This window comes from Acanthaster planci, linkage group LG13, assembly GCF_054643075.1.
Source record: "Acanthaster planci isolate LZ-2023a linkage group LG13, COTS_SCS, whole genome shotgun sequence".
NCBI lineage: Eukaryota > Metazoa > Echinodermata > Asteroidea > Valvatida > Acanthasteridae > Acanthaster > Acanthaster planci.
In genome coordinates this window covers 5935297-5961366 of record NC_141789.1, presented here as the reverse complement: position 1 = coordinate 5961366, position 26070 = coordinate 5935297, and the positions used below count along the sequence as shown (strand labels likewise).

Below are 26070 nucleotides of genomic sequence, written 5' to 3'. Positions count from 1 at the left end.
TTCTCAGGTTTGAAGTATCGGGTTAAAGAACTTCTTTTCTACCCAAATAATGAGACCTGAGTGTCTTTTCAATGATTGGCAGTTTAAATGTGATTCGTCAGTGCAGTGCAGTTTACTTGATATTTATCACATCAAGGCTGTCTAAAATACAGTGGAGACAAACAGGAATCTTAACTGAAAAAATGAAAAAAAGTTGTATCTGTTTTAAAACAATTTGGAAGAGTTTTTGATTGACAGTGTAAACTGTGTGTTGCAGTGTGTTGTATTTTGTTAAGAGTTGGGATATCATTAAACTCTAAAGGAATAATTTGAACTAGAAAGTCAAGGTTTTTCTCCTAGTGTTTGCATTTTTGTCTGTAATCAGTGTCATAGTGTTGAATAAAGGGCACAAGGCAAAAAAGGTTGATATTAAAGAAAAACAGACATAGAAACAAGTACAAGAATAAGCAGAAACCAATACTGAATGTCCAGCTGCAACGATGCATAATGATCCATGAATAACATAAAATGAAAAGTATAATGTCAGTTGGATTTTTCCTGTTTCCAGTATAATCGCTGATAACTTGGCTGTTTTTTTCTGTGTTTATTGCTGTAGAGTGAAGCTTACAGGAAAGCAAGTTCCCTTCCCCCAGACTCAAGAAGTGGTCCACCAAGTTGGTTCAATGATGGTAAGAAGTGTCTTCACATTGACGGCTGTGTAAATTGTATCAGTTTCTCTCTTGACATCATAATTACTTACTTTATTAAGGAATACTGTTCATGTGAAGACCATCGATTTTCTTGTAAATTTTGATTCCAACGCAAAGCATTTATTTCTGACAAAAATTTCAATCATCTTTTCCATTAATGATTTTTGTGCAAAATGCCTTTGTCAAGGTTTATAGTTGAGTGTGTTGAGTCACAAATCCCAAGACTTCAAGTTTAAATCGAAGTCATAAGCTGTTCAAGTGAATTGTGACTAAAGCATTTGTTATCATTGTTCATCATGTTGCCAGTGAGTTGGCACATGAAAGGACTTACGACTTGTGAAAACACTTACTGTAGACTCAATTACAACACTGGTCTGTGTCTGTAGTTTTTAGCAGTCAATTATCAGGGCAGCTGTTTTCCAAAGACAGCAGAACCCAGCTTGTACTGAACTAACTTTGAACTCAGCTTTGCACATGCAAAGTGAGTGATTCAACGCTATTCAGTAATACCATGTTCCTACATGGTTTTTTCCTTTCAAGTGTGTGAAACTTGGCCTCCCAGTTAGCCATCATAAATATGTTACTGCTCCCTGTGCCCTCAGGGAGTATTTGCTCAGTCAATGATGATCATGCCAAAACCTGAGACCAAAAAACCAAAGAGAGCACTCTTATCTCTAAAACCTTTTGTAATGGAAAGTAAAATGTACATTCTGGGGTGGCCACACCGGTGATAGCCTTGGTCAAAGCATTCGGCGCAGCGCAGCGCAGTGCAGTGCGCACCTGCTGCTCGAAATCAAGGCAAAGAGCGACCTCACATGGTCTAAGAGATATGCAAATTAGCTGAAGCAGGACGAACGCCTTGGTGCAACCGTCTGCAGAAGCTTATGTTTTTCTTTACTTTTGCACTAGATTTCTAGCGCACTACCTCGTATGCAAATATGAATAGATGAAGGCATGTGATGAATGCACAGTGACCACTCGCAGCTAAGTATACAAAACTATACATATGCATCAACGTGAACTGGCATGCATGATAACCATGTAAAATTAATGGTGGACCAGCTTCTGAGACGACTGTAGCAAAATGAGTTGTCTTGCTGCTTGAATTCCGCTGCAGATAAATTAATGTTGGGTGACTTTTGTGCCGAGCAGTGGCAGGCCTTAGAATACTTTCTGCCGGGTCACAACGTTTTCATGAACTTGCCAACAGGCTACAGGAAATCTGTTATTTTTCAGGCTACACCTTTCTGCTCAGAGCTCCTCAGACCAAATACAAAGCCCATAGCACTAGTCATTTGAAAAACATCAATCACAATCAGTTAGGCAAAGCAAAGGTGAGCTCGATCTCCAATTACTCTGATCAGCTGGCAAAATAGATATTGTTGACTTGTCATGTACATGTATAGCCACGTGTGCATTCAGTTAACCTTTCACCTTACGACCAACTTGAATTATGCAGTTACTATGTAGCAATGAACCAATCCATGAGCGTATTTAAAACATCGGCTCTTGTCATTAGCATAATGAGCACCGTCCAATACAGCCTCTGCGGACAGTTGCACCAAGGTGTTCGTTCTGGTTCAGCTAATTTGCATATTTCTTAGACTGCATGAGGTTGCTCTTTGCCTTGATTTCGAGCGGCAGGTGGCACTGCGCTGCGACAAATGACGAACGCCTTGACCAAGGTTACACTGTAGGTGATGGTATTGTAAGCCTGTGTAGTTAGTTTCATGGAATAAAAGGTTAAGATTGTAGTACAATTTTATTAACACCATAATGGAACAGTGTTTCATTGCTATGGCAACAGGTTTATCAGATGGTTACCAGAGCCCAGGAGGTTACCTCAGCCCCCCTGGGTATTTAAGTCCTGTCAGCGGGGGGTACCGGACTCCATCAGGCTTCCAAAGCCCCAACGGCTACGCGAGTGATGCAGACTTCTCACGGATGGGTTCCTCTGAAGATGAGCTACGGATGTTGAGGATCACTAGAGGGCGGTCTCTGCCGAGCGTTGTTCAGCAAAAGGTAAAAGGAGCAGGCATTGCAGGGAAAGAGAACCGTAAAGGGGCCCAAGTAAGTTGACCCTCATAGCACCAGAATGATGCATTATGGGATAGCACTGCTGCATGGATCATAAATTCCGAGGATTGGTCATCTTGGAGTATATGATGGAAATTGAATTACAGAGGTCTGCAATAGGGATTTCATTAGGTCTGACAGAATTGCAGATGAAGTTACAAGACTTTTTTAGTCCGTCTTTTGAACTGGCTTAATTTGATCCTCTAAGGATTCAGAATTAAATTTCTCTGGAACAGTGCCAACAGAACAGTTCACAGACAGAGACATTGAAATCAGAACTACACATACATTTTTCAAAGTCATCACGTAAACTTAGCAGCATTTGTATTGAGTCCGAATGTAGAAATCAGAGTGTTTTTTATTGGCTGTAGTTATGCATGCATTGAATCATTCCGCCAATCAGATATCTGATTGAAGCCAGCTCTCTCCATCTTCTTCTCACTAACATGATTGCTCTTTCATTTTGATACTAACTGCATTTCCTTCTTCACTGACTTGCACTGCTCGGTAACAGATGAAAAACTCAAAGGAAAAAATAACACCATCCACTAAAGAGAAAGGCAAATCTATGTCCAACATACCTGTGGTGAGTGTATCTTTTTCATCTTAACAAACAAACCAACATGTACCAATGACGCCAAGCATAAGCTGATCACTAAATCATATGAAATTCAAAGTCAGCTATACTGCCCAAATGGCAGTATACATGTACATCAGCCCGTGTTTGCAGCATTCGACACTGCTTCATTGACCAGGCATCAGATATTTCAGACTTTTTCTGTAATCAGACTATTTGAATCTAAAAACCAAGTTTTGCATTCTGGTCGAAAGACATTTTTAGTTCAGGCATTTACTGTTTGTCATATTTACAGCATCTCTGTCATTTTTGCGGCTTCTTGATTTTGGGATGAAACAATTCTTAATAAATACTCAAATTAAGCAAAAAATGCTTGAATTGGATATAATACGTTAAACTTGTTGTCAGATTTGCATGATTATAACTAAACAAGGTTTATCATAGAGCAGACATTGGGAAAAATCTCATTTAGTCTTTTGTGTCTTTCCAAGTTGTTATGACCAATACAGGCTGTGTAGTTTCATAAAGAGTAGCTCTTTAAAGTGCCAGCTTCCACCTCATAAGAAAATTGAGACTTTTAAACAAAAATGTTTGGGTGTTTTTTCTAGGTCTTTGACTGACTTCATACTCCAAAGGAGGATGCAATCAAGCTGACAGCTTCTGAACTTATCTTTCATTCAACATTAAATATCTATTTTTACTTGATTGTTGGTTTTCCTAAATAAGTCTCATGGCGTATAATATGAGAGTTGCCAGTATCTCTTGTTCTCATTTCCACTTGGTATGTGGTCAGTCAACAGAAACTTGAATTATTTATTAAAAAGTTGCCCATTTCCAGACTGGTAGATCACAATGAAGATGTCATACAGATATCCTTTAACAACCAGCAGTTCTGATTTACTGGAAGCCATCAAATGCTTAGAGCGACGCTGTGTGATAAGCGGCATAACCATGACTTTGGTGGGAGGGGAACAAAATGGATACTTTCTAAAAAGCGTCCAATATTTTTTCATTCACCAGCTTTCAATTTCTTTAAAAAAAGCAACATATTGGGGGTCACACTTTGTGTGACCTTTGCCCTGGAGAAAGAGTTTGCTACGAGTTAAACGTCAGACCCTCCTTATTTTGTGATGTGACCTTTGCATTTTAGATTCAGTAATATACTGATGGTTGTGCTGTTTCCTTTGTCTATCCACAAGATTTTCTCAAAAAAAATATGCATGACGCTGAAATTTCAACTGTAAGATTTTAATATTTTAGTGCTGCTTTAAGGATAGGAAAATGTGCAAGTGATGCTTGTCAGCTGATAATGATCAGTGCATTGGTGATTATGTTGTAGATATTTCAATCATGGTGGTTGTAGACATTTTCTGCTGTTCTTTCCATACATTATTGGAGGATCATTTAATTCCAATGACCTTCATACAATCAATCTTTTTATTCCTTTTATTTACCAATCAATGGCTGATCACAGAAACCCACAAAAGAGGTAGAGTAGCATTTGGTGTGGTAAAAGCAAGTCAGCATGGTGATAGAATAGTTCAGAAGCACTGCCATTCCAAAACTGCACTCTGTCCGATATTCACCGCATTAATCAAGCTCTGCTGTTGACTTCACAAATTTAACTTTTATTGATTAAAAACAATTATAGGTTAGGGACTAGTAAGATAAACGGGATAGTATTGACCTGCTTGTGGATTTTCAACTGTAGCTTTGTGGTATAACTTCTGTTTTGTGAAAGGGAGGTTTGCCAACTTTTTTGGCAACCATTTTCATTTGATGGCTCATTATACCAGTCACCATCAGGTCTGCAGGTTATTTTTCTGTAGCAGTGTTTCCTCACAGTTAACTACTGTTTGAAAATGCAGGTTGTCAAGTTTCATGCACAAAAATTAGAACACCTATAAAGCTGTCTTCTAGTGTAGAAGAAATTGTAATGTAATGAATATAATTTGGCTGTCAGTTTTGAAATCAGACTGTAACTGATGTGTTGAGAGAAGGAAGTAAACAGAAATGAAATTCTTCACCTTCATTCTGAAGAGTCTACCATGCTGTTTTGGCCAAAGGTTTAATTGCATTGCATTTTGATGTTGGTCATTCATTTGATTCACCTGTCATCATTATGTGACAAAATAAGCTACTTCTTTTCATTTCTAATAACTTATTACATGAATTGATTGAGATTCCTAATAATTCATGATCTATCGTAGCATTTTCTTTTCCGACGTTTCACATAAACATGATTTAAAAACTTTTGATTGGGCTGATTTGCCGCAGCTGAAATAAGTGATAAAAGTGGTGAAGTGTGGGCATTTTTCCAAACCACTGTCTGAGCTTGCATGCCACATAAGCTGTAATTGGCAGTACTTCCTTGATTTATGTGACCTTGATTGAGCATGCAGATTTTGCATAATAAGTGGTGAAAGTGTCTGTGTTCATAGCTAGTGTTAACTTTTCAGCACTGTATATTAACGCCGTTTCAAAGCTTTCTGTGGCAATTATAGAGTACCGTGCTGCTTACTACCCCTGGGTGCCAAATGAAGGCACATTGACAATACACTGCTTGGTACATGACAAAGCCAAGCCTTGTGTGCAAATACTGTTAGTGTTTGTGGCAATGGCATTAGAGGGACATCTGAATGTACATGTTGGTACACAGTGGTTCTGATAATGATATGCCTTTAACCAACAGTTTGGGGCACTGCCATTGCTATAATTAGCAGAGCAATAGTTTAAAGAAAAATTATGCTACATGCATTTCAGTGCCTGTAATGGGCCATTTTACTGTGTGGTACATGCATAACTCAGTGATGAGGGAAGAGACACATGACATGCATATATATCCTTGTTCTGTAGTTGTTGGTATTGTATGATTGTTAATGTGGCAGCTGAAATGTTGTGGGACACACTAGAGTCCCCACAACTCAGTCCAAATATTCCAAACAAAGGAAATCTGCCCAGTAACTTAGTGCTGACCGTGGAGAAAGGATGCAGGAGTTATAACTCTGGCACTTTAAAGTGCTTGATGATCGTCACCGCCCAGTCAGACGAATAATCCAAAATATTCCCAAAATGCCTGATTACTGCCTGCAGCTTAGCCGGACAAGTGGGGCCAGTAATCTTCCAGTGATACTTGTGCATTACTTGCAATTAACTACAACTTATCGCTGGGACGGGGAAATAGAGAAAGAAACTCCTAATGTCAGACCTACTTTTGCCACTGTGAAGAACATTTTTTTTTGGATACACTGTTCCATTATCCATGCAATGTTTGTAATAAGAAAGTGATTGTGATTGTACCACACAGGCAAATAGAACAAACAATGTACGCACTTATTTGGCTAATGGCCACATTAGAAAGTGTATGCATCAGGGGGCAGAACTTTTGGGTGTTGGGAAGTTTGGTTTTTACTATACAAGGCTATCAGGTTATGATGACCGCATTGTTCATTCCATGAAATGCACTGCTGTGGCTTTTTTATGTTAACTATGAAGCTAAATTAAATTGATGCTGCCTCTACTGAAGGCCTTGACTAGCCACCCGAGTGGTGTAATATTCCATGAGTATGAGTACGGGACATTTTTTTCTCACGAGTACGAGTACATGTTCATGAGTACAACTACAGAATAAAGTACTCAAGTACAAGTACTACAACACTGTTGTGAGATCATACCAAGCACCAACGAAGATAAGAATATTCCATTTCCTATACTTCAGTACACAAAGCTTTAAGGATTCAAGTTACTAGTGAAAGATTGCAGCAATGATCATCGGGTACAAAGGGGTCTTATAGTTGTGAAATAGATGGTGCTAGGAAGCACTTACTTGAAAGTAGTAATTGGCCAGATGTTATTGCAGGGGCAGTTCAAACTCCTTGTGTCCTTCCTTCATGGTGCTGACCAAGGTATACTGGTCTATAGCCATATCACAAAATGTACAGACCTCAAATTTTATGCTGTAATATTTATGTTGAGGACCAGCTGTTCCTGAGTGCAAGCATACAGCATCGGTGCCATGAAAATGACTTTTTTTGACTGTTTTATGCATCACGCCCATGCATGCTTGGCTTTGTTGCATGTATATCACACACAGTATTCTCTATCAATTCTAACAAGTGTGAACCTCGTGCTTACACCCATGTCTTTTTACCCGGTATTTGTAGACATCATTGTAAATTTCTTTAAATGATTTTAAGGTGACTTCATTCATTTAAGGGGAATTCAAACACCTGCTGTGGATTGAACATTTTAGACATTTTTCTATCAAGCTGTTTTAAAATTTTTCCAGCTGATACATGTTTTCCGCACGTGAGTCTAAAAATATCTGAAACTGTGTTTATACCCAGTTTTTTTATTTTCATTTTTCTTGCTGAAGGATTAGATCCTTTATGGGTTTCATTATAAATGAAATATACTTAGATGTGTATTCAAGCCAAAGAAAAGTTTACATTGTATCTGCCTGTCTTCAAGAAATGTTGAAGCATTTATCTAGAACAGAGTGAGGTTGATTGTGTTGGGTTGTGTTACCTTGGCAACCAGTCTGCAATTAGTTTGAATAACATGATGTTGTTTCGCAAATACATTGGATGCAGAATGATGTTTCGTATTTTGATTGATTTGTATTTCAGATATACCCACTAGCGACATTATTAACAACCAACTACAGGTTACCCAAGGATGTTGACAGAAAAAATCTAGAGGTAAGACATCTGGAATATATGCACTGTATTTTGGTTATTGTGATGAAGCCTTAGGACATTGGCATATTAGGAGAAGCCCGGTTTGCCAGGATGTCCTAAGGATATATTATGATAGTCAAAGTGCTTCATATATGCCGTAATTATCCATCTTGAAATTAATTATTCATCTCAGTAATTTACACTGTCACATTATTGAAGTATGCTAATTGCACATGCCAAACAGTCACATTGCCTTGCAGGGCTGTAGTTGACTTTGTCTCAAGTTATACAACATCTCAAGCCAAGTCAGAAGCTATTCAACTAAATTGTGACAAGAACATTCCTTTGTTATTATTCACCCTGCTGCTTGGGTCTGGTCTTTTGATTGGACCCAGGACTGGACCCGTGATGAACTTGACTATAGCTCTGTTTCCTTGCTTTCTGAAACAGTTCGTGTATGGATAATCAGCTCACTTGAATGCCAAGTGTGGGAAAAGTACCAAAGCTGACAAATGAAGGGTGTGAAGGCCAACTTCAGGTTGATGGATTTTATGAATTAATGACCAGAGAGCATGAGACTTAGTCCTCTTGACAGGTGAGACGTCTTCCTGGGTTTTGAAACACTGCTATGATTTTTCCTTGCAGCTTCATCTCTCAGCTGAGGACTTCTTAAGAGCCTTTCAGATGCCTTATGAAGATTACTTCAGGCTGCCAAGATGGCGCCAAGTGGAACTTAAAAAGCAAGCATTGCTTTTTTGACAGGCATCCCATTATGTTTCTAAACTGGTGAGTTTCATCAGGACCATATAATAAATGCATATAGAGACTACAATATAAATGTCATCTTACAGTAGATGAAGTTTTTTTAGGGTGCCTAGTGTATTATAGAGTTTGCCTCGCTAAACTTTAGGTTAATACATTGATTTGTGTATAAATTTGAATTACACTGTATTCTAGGTAACTGGGATTATTTCCAGAGCTGAACCTTGGGAAGTAGAGGGCCAGAGAGTGGGTTTGAATGAGGGAAGTTTCAGTTGTAAACAAATTTTCTTTTTGATTTTTTTCTTGGTTTTACTTCTATCTGTGGTTTTAGCTATGCTGCCACAAATTTGCCTTCTGTCTACAAGGAATTGACGTGACTTGCATGAAGATAAATGTTGGAGCCTTTGCTGTATGCTGCTGCTAACCAATGTGATGCATACCTTCTCAGCCACTCAGACAGGTCTACAGATGTCATCCCCACTCATCCTCAGGTCTATCTCATCTCTAGTGTTACTACACCCAACAGCAACTTCTGCAAATTTAGAGTAAAAAGATTTATGGAGACCAGAAAGATATGCTTTGCTACTACTATTTCATTTGATAAAACCCTATCTGATATCTGTAATATGACTCCTTTACTTGCACATTGAATCTACACTCCGTAAAAGAGATACACTATACAAATACATACACTCACCCTTCTGTGCCTACATTTCATGCACATATATGTCAGTTTAAGATCTTTATGGTATTGACTATATGAGATATAACCATAAATCTTATGAAACTCCAGCAGTTTGTTAGTGCCAGTGGGAGGTAGCAATAGCAAGATCCCCTTCATCAATATTGACGGTCACCACTTCATGTCAGAGAACGTGTTTGTAAAGGTAGGATCTGTGTATTCCATGAGAAATATCACTCTGACAGACTGTGCCAGTAGGTCGGTAAGTGTGCAACATGGGTTGCTTGATGGGTTCACACATTTTGGTGCATCTATCAATAACTGTGTTTTATGGAACTATGGCAGAGTGCTGTTGACACTCGTGGATATTAGAAAGGGATAGTAATAAGCTGGTACTTGTGTGGATGTCCCCAAGTACAGTAAACTCTGGTTAAAATCAGATAACTTTCTTGTATTTTGTCTCATGTATCTAGAAATCTTCCTTCATTTCTTTCAAGAGAAAATGATATTATGTTCATGAATACCTCGGCAGCTTCAAAATGACTTCATCTGTACTTCCGTTAAGCTTGAGTTTTTTCAATTAGTATGGAAGCAACCACAGCCAAACTAGTCACAAAGAAGTGTAAAGAGATACCAAAACTTCTTCATGAGTCATTGCTCCCTAATGCATCGGACAAGTCACAGTATCCAGCACACAATTGCAGTGATCCCTGACTTGGAGTTTGACTGATCACTACCACTTACTCATTTGTAGTTTCCAATTGTTGGTTCTTTTTGGTGGCCGTGTGACCACACTGGGAGCTAGTACGTCATGTGCATGCCCAGCTTTTGTTTGTCTGACTGCTTTCACCAGCTTAGATTTCGTTCTTGGTTATGCTTATATTTTGTACAAAATGATAAGAAATGAAGCTTCGCTACACACAATTTACTCTTTAAAAAGCAGATGTCCTTAGGTAAGAGTTTTACATACAACTCTAACATATTTGGCTGAAATAAACCCAAACGGATCTATAAATGAATTATGAATCGATTACAGTGTAAACACTGGATGAATGTGTAGATTGAACTTGGTTGTAGAGATATTCAGGAACTGTGGAAAACTTGAAATCTGGAGACCTCAAAGTTTCAATCTGGTCCCCTTATTATCGCCAGGGATTTCTGTATTTAAATGTCTCTAGTGTGACGTGGATAGGAAACCAGTTCACAAGACTGTCCACATTGTCTGCAAGTACCCACATTTTACTATTTGGATCATCTAGGAAGCTAATGGTGCCAACATTGTGAGTTTTTTTTACTGATGTATCGTAATGCAGCATAATTAGCGACTGAACAAAGGGGCAATTCTGACAACAACCTGCTTGGAGCTTTTCTTTATCTTTCAGCTGCAACTTCAGTAAAAAATAAATGCAATGGCTGTTGGTTTACAAGCATTGGTCCTTATTTATAAGGAGATTTTAAGTAGGATGCATCAAACCTTTGAGAGCACTTCAAACGCCAACATGTTAGTTTATAAAACTTTTGAATATAGGCAAGGAAAACACTTGAGAGTAGGCAGTCCTCAAGGTTAGTGCATCTCACACAACATGCATGCATGGATTCAGCACATATATGCATACTGGTACTTGTACATAATGAGACAAACATTGTTTTGTTCTTTGTTATTTGGAATGATCATAAGTGTAGAACTGTCCCAAAACATCAGAAAGAGCTATCTCACTGAACTTGAATGCATCAGAGTTGGGTCAACAAGTTTTACCTGGTATGCTCATTTGTTGTCATTGCATTTGAATAAACTTATTAAAAGCGATTCAAAGTGTGATGTGTGTGATGCTGAATTTATATCAACTCTGATTTCATGAGATGATGATTTAAGTGTGCATGGAGACGGACAGGCAACTGTTCAGTTTGTGGAAACAGCGGTGATACGGTTACACCTGCAATAGGCTGCCATTTGCAGTCTTAGAATAATGTTAGGATTCTTTAGTTAATATGAGGTATTCTGGGAAAATTATACAGAGCTTAACAGACGAGGGGGACATTGCTGGCATTAGGAAAAAATCTAAAAGCTGTCTACTGTTTGTTGCACTTCAGTTAGACATTTCAATGACAAAGGGGGCTGTTAAAAGTTTGCAGTGATGGACATGTTATAAAGTGACGCACTGAGAAAGCACCTTTGAAGATTCATATGTGTTAACATGAATGGGACCAATTGCTTTTCTTGGAGGAAACAGTTCCATCACATATTTTATACTATTTCTTTTAAAATGTGTTTAGGAGACTATCAAAGATTGCAAATACCAATAAATCTTTAAACGAAGTATTTTCCCCATTATACTCTGTGTTCGGTTCTGTCTCATTTTGCCAGAATGCCTCACCGATATTGGTGTCATAAAGAATCAAATCTGTTTATTTTTAACATTTTTTCGAATTTAATGCATGAGTGACAGACTTTATATTGCTTTTCCCCAAAGGTCCTTTAATCTGTCCGACAAGTAGTGTGGCATTAATGTTTGAAATCACTAGCAAGCAACGTTCAAAGTGTGAATTATAGGTAGTCTTCACTTAGTCAGTATACCCTCATAATCCAAGCTAATTTTCAACAGCTTCCATGCCTAACAGGGTAAATTAATAACTAATAAATCTGGATTGTTCCTGCAAATTGCAATATTCTTTGGACAAAGTGATTCTAGTTATCATACCATCTTTTTAACTGTATTTGTTACTGAATAATATAGAGCTTTGTATATGATTATGCTTTGTCGATTATTATACCTTGAGTATATTTATTTGATTTAGGTTTTAAATAGAAGTTTAAATGTGTGCTGTACAATTGAGTATTTAGAACAATATTAGAGAATAGATATTCTGTAATTGGTTATTTAAATATTTGTACAATATTAACTTCAAAAATTTAACAGCGAAATAGTTGATTAAAGCATGCAATTTTGAGGGATTACATAAAAACAAAAACCAAATCATAGGATACGAGAAATAGTATAATTGTAAAATATTGTCAGAGATTGGAATATGTTGAAAACTGGTTAATAGATTCATTGTCATAGTACAATGTGTTTACAGTTTGATGCCAATTGTTTGTACTTTGGCAGACATGCAGTTCCCATGACGACGAAATACAAGTCACTTATGTGAACTGTGCTTTAGTTTTGGATGCTCCCTTATAAAGGATAGAGTTTCTCTGGATTATCATTTTGTGGTATCACTAGTGGGAAGTTACTTACGATGATTAGTGTAGTTACCCATGCATCAAAATTCACAGGGCTTGTGTTTTTTGCCTTTGAGAAGGATTTCTGATGGAGATGCTAGGCTGGGTTACTTTTAAAGCAGTTACTTTTTGTACGAAAGTTGTGTTTTTGGTGTGAAGTGTTTAAAGGGGTTACTGTAAACCTTGCTTACCCGAAGGGCTTAACGCTTGCATGATCAAGTTGGCGCATGGCCTCGCTGATAGGACAGACTTGGCCCTCGTATTGCTATTCCTAAATGATCTCGGATGTGTTGGTGGAATACCTAACTCAAATAGATTTAAGACCATGAAATTTAATGATGTTACTTTTTTGTACATGTGCACTTCCCTACAGGGACTCGATGGATCACGTCCCACCTCATTGCCCTAGGAAAATGTACATACATGTATAAATATAGTGTGACGTCATTATGTTACAGGTCTGTTGCATCCACTAGCACTGAGCAAGTACTTAACCAACTCATATTTTATTTGTCGTTAAAGGAGAAGAGAGGTTTTAATTAATATTTTAATCGTATGGAAGGAAAAAAATTATTGAATATTGTTTAAAATCTAACAAGTTTATTTCTTCATAAGGCGTTTTGCCCTTACCCAACGTATATATTGATAAACACTGTATGCTCAGTGCTTGTCCGAGAGCTTGCGAAAAAATTCACAAGCTTACTCGGCTACACCTGACTCGGACCAGCCAGCCGACCACCTGACCACAGCAAGCTCGGTGGTCGAGGGTTAAGACGTCTGCACTAGTAAGCAGGAGATCGTGGGTTCGAGTCCCATCCGAGTATGCTTGTGAATTTTTTGGAAGCTCTCGGACAAGCACTGAGTATACAGTGTTTATTAATACATACGTTGGGTAAGGGCAAAACCTGTTATACATTAACATCTCCCCGACGCAAAATACATCTTGAATTTTGTTTCTGTTTTTAGTTTGGTAGGAATTCTGATTTTTTCCCCTCAATGTTCGCCTGAATATTAAAAAAGACGATAGCCCATAGAATAGTAGTACTGGAGTATATTAAGGCATAATTTCATGATGGACTGCTCATGGACGTTCTGCCGCAATTGTTTTGTAGATGGTGAAACTTGCATCAGCACGCATATATACTCGTATGATGGTTAGTAGGATGTTTTTATTTCATTAGCTTTGTTATTACAAACATGTTCTTGAATTCTTTGCTTTACATAAATACTCCTCTGCTAGTGTAGTGATATGTAGAGTGTTCATATTTAGTCATTTGGAACGCATGGTCCCCACGCCTATTTGGTCATTACACAACTCGAATGGACAGCTTTTGAGAATGCGAATTCGCAGGAGCTAGAAAAACTGCAGTGGGCATTGTGAATTGAAATATACTTTTGGCAATTTAAGATGTTTTTATGCCATTATTTTATTGAGTCCTTTATATCCAGTTATGTATATTTCTAGGTTTGTGTATCCTGTTATTTACTTTGTCTTAAAACGAACAAGAAGTGGCATGACCAAGTCCTACAACAACAAGTTAAAGCTGTTGTAATGATGGTACAGTAAATGATGATTTCCTCCGCAGTCAATGTCCCATACACAGTCAGTGGTAATGTTTATGCCACCAGGTCTTGTTTGGAATCGTTTGAGAACTTTGGGGCCCATGTCCATTTCATTTTTGTTTTATTTAATATTTTGTTCCAACATGTGTATAATGTAAGGGTCTGTGGAGAGTAGTGCTCTTGGAATACCGTAAACTAGGCCTATACATACTTCGACATGTTACGAACTCGGTTCTGAATACTCAAAGTATGAGCCAATGAACACCATTACACAAACAATCATTGTTGCACGGTGTCGTAAATCTGTGTTGGAAATTGGGGGGATAGGGAAAGGTGGGGGGGAATCGATGACTTGCCCGGCTGTGAAAGGGGGGGGGACTACACCATTATACACTATATAGGGGTGATCCATGATAAAATGTACATCTGTAATGTGTGTCAAATTCATGCAGAATCTTGCATCAGAATGACATATTTATGGCTTTTTAAAAATGTTTTCCCGTTTCGGTGAGTTGCAAACATTTTAGTCATTGGGAAATCCTAAGAATTCATCACAATCTGCTTTAAATTTTGCTCATCGCAAAAAAAAATGTGTGGGGGGTTTCAATGGCCCACCCCACTAAAAAAGTGGCGGGGTGGTTCAGTAGCCCCCCCCCCCCCGATTTACGGCCATGTTGTTGCAACATCGGTACATGTGCTGAGGTGTTCTCCAAACTGGCTTATTGAGGTAAAATCAATGTTTTTGTTGAAAAAAAAAATTCATTGAAAAATTATTCACCTTGCATGATGTAAATGTGGTGTAAATGTTTTTTAATTTCCGAGGATTTTGATGTTTAACCAAGTTGCAACATTGACTAAATGCCATCAGTTCAACGTGCACTTACTAATTTGAATTGATCTGTGAACATTATGGTCACAAACATGTATACTAGAAGTGAACTTCAAGTGAACTGTGTCGCATTGCCATGTTTTAGATTACATCATTAGGGCCAATCCTCCCTGGAGTTTGCTGTATATTTGCTTGCAATATTAACAGATACGTGAAAATCTTCATTCTGTATTGTATTCAGATGTAGTTTATTTTCGATCAGCAGTTATTTTACAAGCTGTCGGTATCGCTACAGTGATTTTTAAATATTGGATTATTGGGTTAAGAGCATCTTCTTATGCAGACTTATTTGTACGCGGTTTGTGGGTTTAATATCGGTTCTCTTAACAAGATTGCATGTACTGTAAAACAGCCTTGGGGTTTTCTCATTAAATCGAAATAAGAAATAAGAGGATTTCGTTGATTCATTTATTCTCGTGTCTGTAACAGCTATGGTGACCGAATTCTGTGATCACTTGGCAGGAATACGCGAGATAAGAGACATAACCCAAGCACCGCTCAGCTAGGTTTTTTCTTCATGTTGCAAAATTGACATTTTGCCCCCTTAAACCTATTTCCAACAGTCCAATTTGCTCGTAAAATGGGATGGGTATCTCATCGCAGTCTGGTAGCTGCTGCTAATTTGCACCCCACAGCCACTACTTGGAATCGTCACGATTTTTAACGTTTTCAGAAATTGCTCTCTGTGGAGTGTTGACTTGTGCCAAATTCAAGGCACTGTTTACCGCAAGCAAAAATTAACGCTTAAGAATATCAGAAAATTCTTCGCTTACGCGACGCTATTTCACCGCCGAAAAAATTCCTGTTATGGTAGAGTGGGAAATATTTGTCAATACGCATGCGTGTTTTGCAATTGTCCGCTTATCTGGAAAAAAGTGTTTTTCGTCTGCTGCGCGTTTACTGGCCCCAACTTGTTTTGGCGAAAAACATTCATGTGGTCTTCTTTTCTTGAATACGGCGGCGACCGATCGGCAGTTTTCAAAATGATTCAAATGCCTACTCCCCCCTCCAAAAAATGGGGGGATATATACCCCATCCCCCGGAATTCACCCCCATAATCAAGAGACTTAGGATAGGTACGTGCGTTTTATTCGCCTCCCCGCTGAAACGTAATTCATGGCAATGCTTCACATTTAAGTTTTTTGTCAGGCCAATAGCAACGCTTTGCTATTAGCCTGATAAAAACACTGAGATCCTGAGCATCCAAATTGACAGGGCTAATCGCACACGTTAAACTGCAGCTAGCTACAGGTCCCTAAATAATACGGATGAAGACCATTCCAAAGGAAAGCTACCTTTAATTTCCCCTGAATGGCCTCTCAGAAAATGAAATGACAGTTATCGTAATGGGCTTGAATGTGATTAATGGTGCATCTCAGTTAAATCTGACTGTATAGGCCTATCGATCATTCCTCAACCTGGCCTGTGGTCAGCCGTTTATGAGGCACAACGTAGTACATGATGTAGATGTTATCAGAAGGAAAGGACATTTCGATCCAAATATACTGCAGTTATAGATAACAATGCCACTCGTTTTCCATCTGCCAGTGTGCTACCTGTATTTTTGGCTTAAAATGTATTTCTTCAACTCAAACTGGTTATTGTAATAGGTATATTGATAATTGGATTCTTTGGTAACATTTTTTAATATACCAGGCAAGATATGGGACGGAGGGGTACCCCCCTTACCTGTCCAATCCCTATGCACACTCTAGACTATTGTTACCTAACACATCCCTCTAGAAGTCTGCAAAGAATTCCTGAGATTCCGATCATACAATGACCAACGCAAAGGCGGGGGGGGTTCTCTCCGTCCCATATCTTGCTTCAAATGGATTTTAAGCTGTGTCGCTGTGTACAAATTGAGGTCGTTGTGCCAAGTACCTAACTAATCTTCTTGATCGCTTCATTATCAGTTGCAAACTTCGCAGTATGTTAAGCCTGGTTTCCATTTGGTCGTAACGAACGCCGACGATACGCAAGAAGTAAAGACGCAGGCAGTTGTGGAAGAGACGCTGTGTGACGTGTCATTCCACCAAAATATTAAAGAAATTGGCTTCCGAAACTCGGAAATCTTTTGCTTAGAATGCCCCTTAGGTGGCAATAACACCTCTTGAAGCCAAAGTGGTACCCCAGTTTGATGTAGTATGGTGTTTATGATCGATTGGGGCTGTGTATGTTAGTAATAAGGGGAAAATGAACAAAATGAGTGGTACTGGGCAAAAAGAATATCGTTGTACCCCGTCATGCCAACGTACGTGCTTGAACATGTATAGGTCGCTCAGCCACTCGACGCAGACAACCGGTAAAGTTGGACCGGGCTCGACTTTGTTACCCGTCTTGAGCTAGTTTGCATATGTCTGCTAATTGACGACACTTCCATTTGATGTGTTTCCAATATGCCTTCGTTGCAATTTGCCTCTTGATTGGGTCGCTCGCTTCGTTTCTTTCGTCGATATGGAAACCAAGTTTCATGGCGCTAGCTTCATTGCAGGAAACGCATTCAGCACTTGGGGTCTCGTCTTTAAAATCTTCACTGCCCTTGATGTTCTCTTTACTTCATCTTCCATCTGGAAATGGATAGCTATCTCCAACACTAAAGCTATCTGGTAATCTACAAGAACCCCGTCTTTAACCACTAAAGCCAATGCCGTTGCTTGGACTGCATCCGCAGTCATAGCAACCCCTGGTGTGTTTCTCATTGATGAGGCCAGCGACGTGGATTATATGAAACTTTGCCGGAGAATGACATGGGATCTAGAGGCAACATATCAGCACATGGAAAATGAGTGATGCTGAATATGATGGTATTATTCCTGACGACGAAGTTGAATGCATCCATGGAATAGGGGGGGGGGCTTGTTTTTTTTTTTTTATTCATTGTGCTTGCATGGTCGCTCTATGTGCTGTTATCTCCAAATTTTCTTGGCAAACAGCTGTCAGGAACACCATGAGGGGAGGACAAGTGACGACACCGTATAATGCTACCCAGGAATAATCAGTCAGAAATTTTCTAAAGGACCTGAAAATTATTGTAAAAAGAGTGTAAAATGCGCTGCTTACATTCTGTCATTTATAAAATAAACACTCTATATGCCTATCTACATATCACAATATTTAAAAAAAAAATTTATAAAAGATCCCATTAAACTATCAGAGAACAAGTTCTGAACACCCCAGTTCTCACAATTTACCGTCTGTTTAAATCAAAAGATATTATTTTCTCTTTGATCTGTGTAGTCACCACCATAAACCTAGTGTTGTGCATGTAGTTCATTTTATTAAGCAGTTATGCAGTAGGCTTAGGCCTAGGTGACACATTCTATGTTAAAAAAAAATTAAAAATACTAAAGGGAAAAGATGGGCCAAGCCTTAAAAATGTCCACCAATTTATTGGATCACAAACAATTTTGAACAGTTTCTATAATGCAAAACTGTTGAGCTGACACATAGGTGTTACATTTACACTAGGATTTTTACTTTTACATTATAAACTTTTAAGAGTAAATTATTAGGAATTCCACAATCTGAGTTCAGAGCACGTGGGCCCAATTTCAAAAGAAAAAACTAGCCAGCTGGTCACTTTACATGTCTTTAAAAAACTAAACAACTTTTACACAGTTTGGTCTTGTTCCTACTGTCAAACCACACCAACTTTTGTTCTCGATTGTCCTATGAGCCTGGACCAAGAGAGGGCGCACTTTTCTCGGCAAAGGCGACTCTAGGGGTGCGGTCCATTAAATCAAGTGAGAACTTCTGGCAAGCTCATTTGCATTAAAAGTGCCCCCACAGTATCTTTTGAAAAAGGAGACTGTATGGCCCACAAAATGGTGAGATTGTGTAAATATTTGCCAGGATCAACTCCCTGGGTCTTTGGGCTTTCATCTGAGGTTCGTGCAAGCAAACTTCGGAAAAATCACTTTACGAGGGGTAATTTTGTTTTGTGGGAATAACTCAAAATGTCATCGGTTAACCCACAGAAAATTGAAAAGAAAGTAAAAGATAATAAGGGACCATAAAATAATTTAACGTGTTAGATATCTCAGGGATGTTGGTACACACGTTATTGGACCCCGAACAAGACCGAATTTACACTGTTTTTAATGGGCCTTGAATTAGCGGAGTTCAGGCGGCTTGTTCTCTTTTGTTCACGAACAGCTCGATTTGTTGTTTGTGGGTCGGCCGCTCGAAAGCCAGGAACGTACAACCGGTTATTACAGCTGATGGTTATTTGTGGAAAGCAACATACAACATGGCAGCGTCCTTGTGCATTCTTCGAGAGTTAATGTCGGATAACTGGGCTAACTTCTTTAATTTCCATTTACAAAATTCATTTTTGTCATGGAAAATTATTAATGTTCACTTTGCAAAACATATTGTTTAAAAATCAAATCTCACGAGTTTTTCCGTGTGTTCGCGTAAAATCCTGACGAGGTGAGGGTGTGTGATCCTGTTCTGAGAACAATGTTCTTAGGTCGTGTTCCCCCCGTTCGAGAGCGAGAATACGTAATCCGTGTCAAGACCAGGCCGCCCGCGGTATCTACCTCGGGCAGAAACACCCCCCCCATCAGCGAACAAGGTGAAAGGCCTATTCATTACGAACCTCGTGGTGTAGGCTTAGGCCTACGCTACCATTGGCTTAGGCTTACACTACCATTGGCTTATACAAAAAATATACCAGGCGCGAAATGGGACAGAGGGATACCCCCGTCAACAATTCCAATTCTAGATAACAGGTTTTGCCCTTACCCAACTTATATTAATAAGCACTGCATGCTCAGTGCTTGTCCGAGAGCTTGCGAAAAAAACCTCACAAGCTTACTCGGGTGGGACTCGAACCCACGACCTCCTGCTTACTAGTGCAGATGTCTTAACCACTCGACCACCGAGCTTGCCGGGGTCGGCTGGCCGGTCCGAGTCAAATGAAGCAGCGGGTACCGCAAACTATTTTCAAGATGTATTTTTGCGTTGGGGAGATGTTAATTTTATATAACAGGTTTTGCCCTTACCCAACGTATATTAATAAGCACTGTATGCTCAGTGCTTGTCCGAGAGCTTGCGAAAAAAAAAAACCTCACAAGCTTACTCGGGTGGGACTCGAACCCACGACCTCCTGCCTACTAATAAGCTGGGGGTGTTCTCTCTGTCCCATAGCTTGCTTCCTATGACAAAATAGGTCGGTCCAATACCTCTATAAACTTCAAGTTAATAGACATCTGCCCATACAGTGTTATGTAAATGGCCAAATTTACAGGACCCAGATCTTAACTACGCTACAGCTTTCTAACAGATTATCAAAGTCTTTCCCGGAAAGTAAATTAATCGTCTTTCTCATTAAACCATTATGGGCAGAGAATGAGTACAAACGAGAAATGATCTGCTTCATACGAAACACGTGATCAACAAAACAGATCAACGAATTCTGTTCCTTTTTTTTCTTCTTAGAAAGTGACTGTATACAAACTTTCAAATTTAAACAAGACCGTTTGACCATTAGCTGTGTGTGATAAATATTCGGGATGTTTTAGAACGTTTTACATGTATTACAAAAGCTTTAACTGGTAACCATTAAAACAGGTAATTGATGGTTAATAATTAAAAATGATTATGTGTGCCCTCAAACTTATTGTCAGTCCAAAAAAAATTACCAAGGGCTTGACATGGGTGACTGTGTGATGTCACTAGCAGTCCGACTGGCTGGCCTGGGAGTATGGGTGCGGGGAGAAGTAGGCGACGGTCCGAGTACGTAGTCTTCGCTACTTATGCTCCTTTTCGGTGAAAGCAGCAGGTTCTTCAAGAAACTCCGGGTGTCCCATTTGACAAAGGGCATTTTCTCCGGTAGTTCAGGGTTGATCAGGTAGGGCTGGTAAGCCGTTGTTAAGGGCACAAAGTGGTAGACAGGATCGGTGGCAGGCACGCACTTGGCATGCTGGACAAATACGTGACTGTAACACTGGGCACACACAACCGCTATCTCATGCCCTTTCCAATTGTTGATGGTTTCTGGGGAAAATCTGACAAGAAAAGACCACCTAAGTGAGCATTGCACGGAAGAATAGAATAAATAACCTTATCACATTAAGATCAGCCTTTCTTGTAAATTTTATATCACATCTCAAAGTAAACTTGTTTATCAGTGAAGGTGCATTGAAACTTCTTATTACACACTAGCAATAAGAAAAATTCACTGCATGCATTAATCCACTGGTTCAATCAATTTTACATTTTCCGAGCTTGTTCCACTTCGAGAAAAGAAAAGATATAGACGATCTAGTAACCATGGTCACACCACAATCAATTGCAGTGGCCTGGCCCGCCAATTGCGGTAAACCGTCACAGCCGTTTTAGTTATAATGGTCTGGATGTAATGAAATAGTCATGTACGATGTAATACACTGAAAGATCGCGTGGTAGTGACGGAAACTCTAATAGGCCTAATTGAGCAAAACAAGTCCCACCTTTGACTACGAATAGGGTTACAACTACAGGCTCCGAACCAGCAACATGCTGAAGTTTGGGAAGAGGTCATTAATTGCGACGTGTCTCTGTAATCCGATGGTGCACCCAGGATTTGAGGGGGCTCCAACTGGAATTTACCCCCCCCCCAAAAAAAAAGATGCACATGATGCTCAATCCGCCCCCCCCCGTTTGTGCCACATGGGACTTGGATGTCCAGCTATATCAGATTTAGTATATAGTTTAAGATGTGGGTGCACATGTATTTTGTATTTTCAGTATTTGCGAAGTTATTCCAAGTACCACATATTCCAAATTGTAATTTCACAGACGGGCGATTCAAACAGTAGCCTACATTATTTTCCAATCACAAAAGCGTCTTACACGTGGCGAGATCTCTCACTTTACAAAATGAAATGCTACATGTTGGTGAACTTTAGAGTATTACCATTGTACAGTTTGGGATCAAATTGTTGTTGAGAATGGCATAAGCCCTTGTCGGCGAAAGTGGCTTAAAAGAATCATCCAATAAACGTCCACTACGAAAAATTTCAGGTCAAACCTTTTGTTTCCAATCTTTGCCCAGATCTGTATCTAAAAACGCAAAGCAAATCAAAACTATATATTCTGGCAATGTAAAAGTTAATAGTTGAGCTGGAGAAAATGAAGCTAACGGTAATCAGCCTTCACAATGTAAATTAGATTGTTTATAAATGGATTTATGGGCCCAAAGCCGCGGCCCACATTCCAGGAAAAAAATACATTCGTTTTAGGGCGCACCACTGTCACTAATAAGAAGGTGCACTCAACCTCTTTGCAGCCAAGTCAAGCGTGTCGCGCTTTCAACACGAAAATGTAAGGAATTTGCAGAATTGATTCAACAAAGCAACCGAGCGACTTTTCATTTTGGCAACGTGAATGGTTTGCTCCACACCTTACACACATACAATCGTACACTTATGTATCTATGTACCAGTTATCTTTCAGTTATCAACTTTCAGTGCAATCAAACTTGCACTAAGGTAAGGATGGATTCGGACACTTCTCATGTTTAGTTAACTGGGGCCGGGGATAACTAAGTTTAGTAACTTGTGAAAATACTCTTTGGGTGAAACTCTCTCTTTATTATGCAATGCGGACAGAATTGTATATGAACATCTTACACCAGCGTTAATTCCTACCGTTGATGACTTATTGGACTGTTTTAACGCCAACGGTTAAAAGAGGGAAAGATATATCCGAGTGAAACACTTGAATTTTGGAAACGGATTATATTCCAATAACGTTCCCTTTTGGCCATTACAAACTGTATAGCGAGGAAAGAGAGTTGAATGACCGTGGTGCAACAAGTTAAGATTTCCAAAAGTCGATATATGTTTACGGAGCAATTCTAAAAAAAACTCATACAGGTTAGTACACATACATTTGCTCATGCAAATGCCTGTAGTTGGTTACTGCTTACACCTGAAGCATATACATGTACTATGCCTTGTCAGAGCGAACAAAAGAGCAACTTTCAAGTACAATAAAAGGACCTTCAAATTCTCGTTCGCCGATAACAAAAATAAGTGGGTCGACCTTTTTCTGTGAAACATTGCTTTCGTCGGCATAATAATATATATGTATGATGGTGTTGCGTACAAAACTCCCTTCTGCGGTTTTCTCCATGCGTTCCCGGGGATCATAGAGGTGTCAGCAGGGACCAATCTTGCAGCTTGGTCGGTCCATTAGGGAAGGACCATAGTCGATGCATAATTCGATACAGTCATAGTCAAAATGGCAACATTGTTCAGGCCGTATCTATATCGAGTAACGATGGTTATGCGTTTGTGTAGCTAAGGTGATTGAATCTAGATAAGTGTGTACAGCCTGTATACCCGCATTTTTGCACTGGTAGGATACTATACTGATGCCACTAAAATAAAATTCGGGCTTCCTTTATAACTGTGCTGACTTCAGTATTTTTCGCTTTTCACATAAGCCTACTAATGACTGAATCGAGAAATTTCATGCTTGGATTGATCTATCTATTTCACATGACCCTAGATGCAAATACCAATTACAGCTTTTCTTACAACGGTAAAAATATTAACCAAATGTTCAGAGATTATAGTGGAAACAACATTTTTATTCAATCATTTTGTCAAGTTGATCCAAAGCAATTGCTTATATTTTGTTTGTTTAGCTTACCTATGAACAAGTGATAGTAGAATTAACTTCAGATAAGCTCCCGTAAATTCACTGTCTCCCAGGCATCCTGTATTGGTCTGACCATATCCATTGATGATGATCATCTGCAGTCTCCGGAAATCTTCCTCTGTGATGCGGGTCCAAAAAAGCGTCATCATTTGATCGAAGACCGCGCCACCAGCCACGGTCTCGCTGCGTAGTTGGAACTGCGGAAAGCCGTCAGCCGCCGACTTGTTCTCATACACCTTCTGCCGAGTATCCTGTTGAGTCTCGGTGGTGGTCACGTGGATGTACAAAACAAGAGGTAAAGAGTTGCCTCCGCTATGATTGCTCGTCGACATTACTCCTGATGAAATCTAGTACAGATTTGAGAACAAGTTAACCCACCAGCTTCGTTTGGCACAACTTATGCTGCAGCTATGGAGAAACACACTGCGTGTGTCACGTACCGCAGTAGGCCCTCAAAGGATTTAGCCTTGTGTTGTAGAGCCTATAGTTTGGTTCTATAGACTTGCAGATTAGTCAGATGACTTCTATAAAAATGCGTCATGCTTGGCCAGCCAGCATTTTTAAGAGGATCTGAATGCAAAGCGTTCCGGTCTACTCACTGAAGGGAAAGGGGTTGTTCACGCTACCCCCAAGCACGCATAGGCCGGACTTGAGACTTTAACACTTAAGTATGGATTCTGGCAAAGAGGTCTATTCATAACCTCGCCGATTCCCATGATTTTTTCATTCTTCATTTATAATAGTCGTAAGCTCGCGAACAATGAAAATTCATATCTTCACATAACGACAGATTATTAGACTTACTTTTGAAGTGTTTATGGGTCTTCTGGATGCATTCGTCGAGACATCTGAGTATATGTCAGTCGATAACCCCTTCACTTTACTGCTGCCTTCCAACACAACACAAAGGTTCACTCTGCCTTCGCTTCTGAAAATGCCTTGATGGAAAGGAAGCCACTCCCAAATCAAATGAGGGACCATTTACTACTTTACCTAAATGCAGGAAAAATAATGTTGCTTTATAAAAATATCATTTGATCAAATGTAATCGTGTAAATTTTGTTACGGAGACAGACGCCACCTATAACACTCAGTGCACAAACCCTACGAGACTGGTCTAAAAAATTCTGTTTTCTAGATGAATACCTCAATATTGTCCTTGCTAAGTTTGATTTTTTAAAGGCACGTTATTGCTTTCGGATGGTTAATCGGTCACTGCAGAAAGATTAGTGGCGTTTCCCCCTCAAGCTCAAATAGCTAGGCCACCGGGGAACAACTGCACCATACTTTCAGGTATAACGCCACATTCGTGCCAAGCGTTTAGATGTATATGTATGTGTTTGTTGAGCACGTTGTTTTGTATCAATGGCGTTTTCAGCTACTCAGGCTATTGGTCGCCCATACAAGTTGTAGACAAAATGAGAATTGTCTAATAGCAAGGACGCATTAATCCAACGATGATCCGGAGTGGTAGGGCGTATAGATCGATAGGGATGGATTAGTGGATGGAAATTGGATTATTAAGTCAAAACAGAACAATGGGGTGAGTTTTATTGGACCATGTTGGACACGATGTTGATGGAAGATGCCTGTAGAAACTTGCAGAAATAGGCAGCACCCCATCCCGAACATGAAGTGTACCTAGGTACTTCACGAGTCCGTTACAAAGAAGCGATACATATATACGTACGTTTGCACGGAGAAGTAACCCCGTCTGCAGCGATTTAGTCATTTGCCCATTTTCCACTCCGCCCACGGGCCACTTCCCTTCGCTATGTACCATCGCGTGGTAATAATGCACACCCTAATTTCACAAGAGCGGGCCTGTGATTAACCATCAAATCACCGCATCTTTTAAACAGGTCTATTGCGTGCAATTTATTTGGATACAACAATCGCAATTAGAGACCCAGACAATAAAAGTATGTAAATGGTTCATGAGTTCATGTTAGAACGCTGCAAAGTTTCCGAACTTGCACCGAGACCTCATGAAAAAAAAACCAAAGCAGAAAATGCCCATACATGCATTAACACGACTCTCATTCTGTGAACTAACTTAAAACTGAAGTTTTAATCCTTTCAGGTCAATTTCGTACGGAAACGTATAAAGGCCACTTACAACAATTTTTTTTTCAAGTTACTACCTTGCCGCGGCAAGTTGTATGATCCTGCCGTGGCGTCAAATTGATATCCCACCGTAGCGAATTCATGTATTTCAATACATGTAGTTTCATAAGTCCCATTCAGCGCACCATCGTTTTCAGATGTACTTTAA

The 26070-nt window shown here is 39.4% G+C and overlaps 2 protein-coding genes across 12 annotated transcripts in view; one reads left to right on the top strand and one right to left on the bottom strand.

The window, feature by feature from the left end:
- LOC110982478 (actin-binding LIM protein 1-like) overlaps positions 1–15529 on the top strand; it is a 141301-nt gene extending 125772 nt beyond the window's left edge. For 8 of the 11 annotated variants that reach the window (XM_022240900.2, XM_087145094.1, XM_022240899.2 and 5 more), the window contains 7 exons: positions 596–668; positions 2497–2711; positions 3280–3351; positions 4817–4831; positions 7971–8042; positions 8667–8807; positions 9115–15529. In XM_022240900.2, coding sequence (XP_022096592.1) covers positions 596–668; positions 2497–2711; positions 3280–3351; positions 4817–4831; positions 7971–8042; positions 8667–8780 — 561 coding nt within the window. In that variant the 3' untranslated portion in view covers positions 8781–8807; positions 9115–15529. The remainder of the gene's footprint in view (positions 1–595; positions 669–2496; positions 2712–3279; positions 3352–4816; positions 4832–7970; positions 8043–8666; positions 8808–9114) is intronic. The other 3 variants (XM_087145096.1, XM_022240898.2, XM_022240902.2) reach the window with 2 other exon arrangements.
- Positions 15530–18512: 2983 nt separating this feature from the next.
- On the bottom strand, positions 18513–24286 carry LOC110982460 (uncharacterized). The gene is made up of 2 exons (XM_022240861.2): positions 23787–24286; positions 18513–21154 (listed from the first exon to the last, which is right to left on the bottom strand). The coding sequence occupies exons 1-2, from the start codon at positions 24125–24127 to the stop codon at positions 20785–20787; spliced, it is 711 nt and encodes a 236-aa protein (XP_022096553.2). The 5' UTR covers positions 24128–24286; the 3' UTR covers positions 18513–20784.
- Between the last annotated feature and the right edge of the window lie 1784 nt (positions 24287–26070).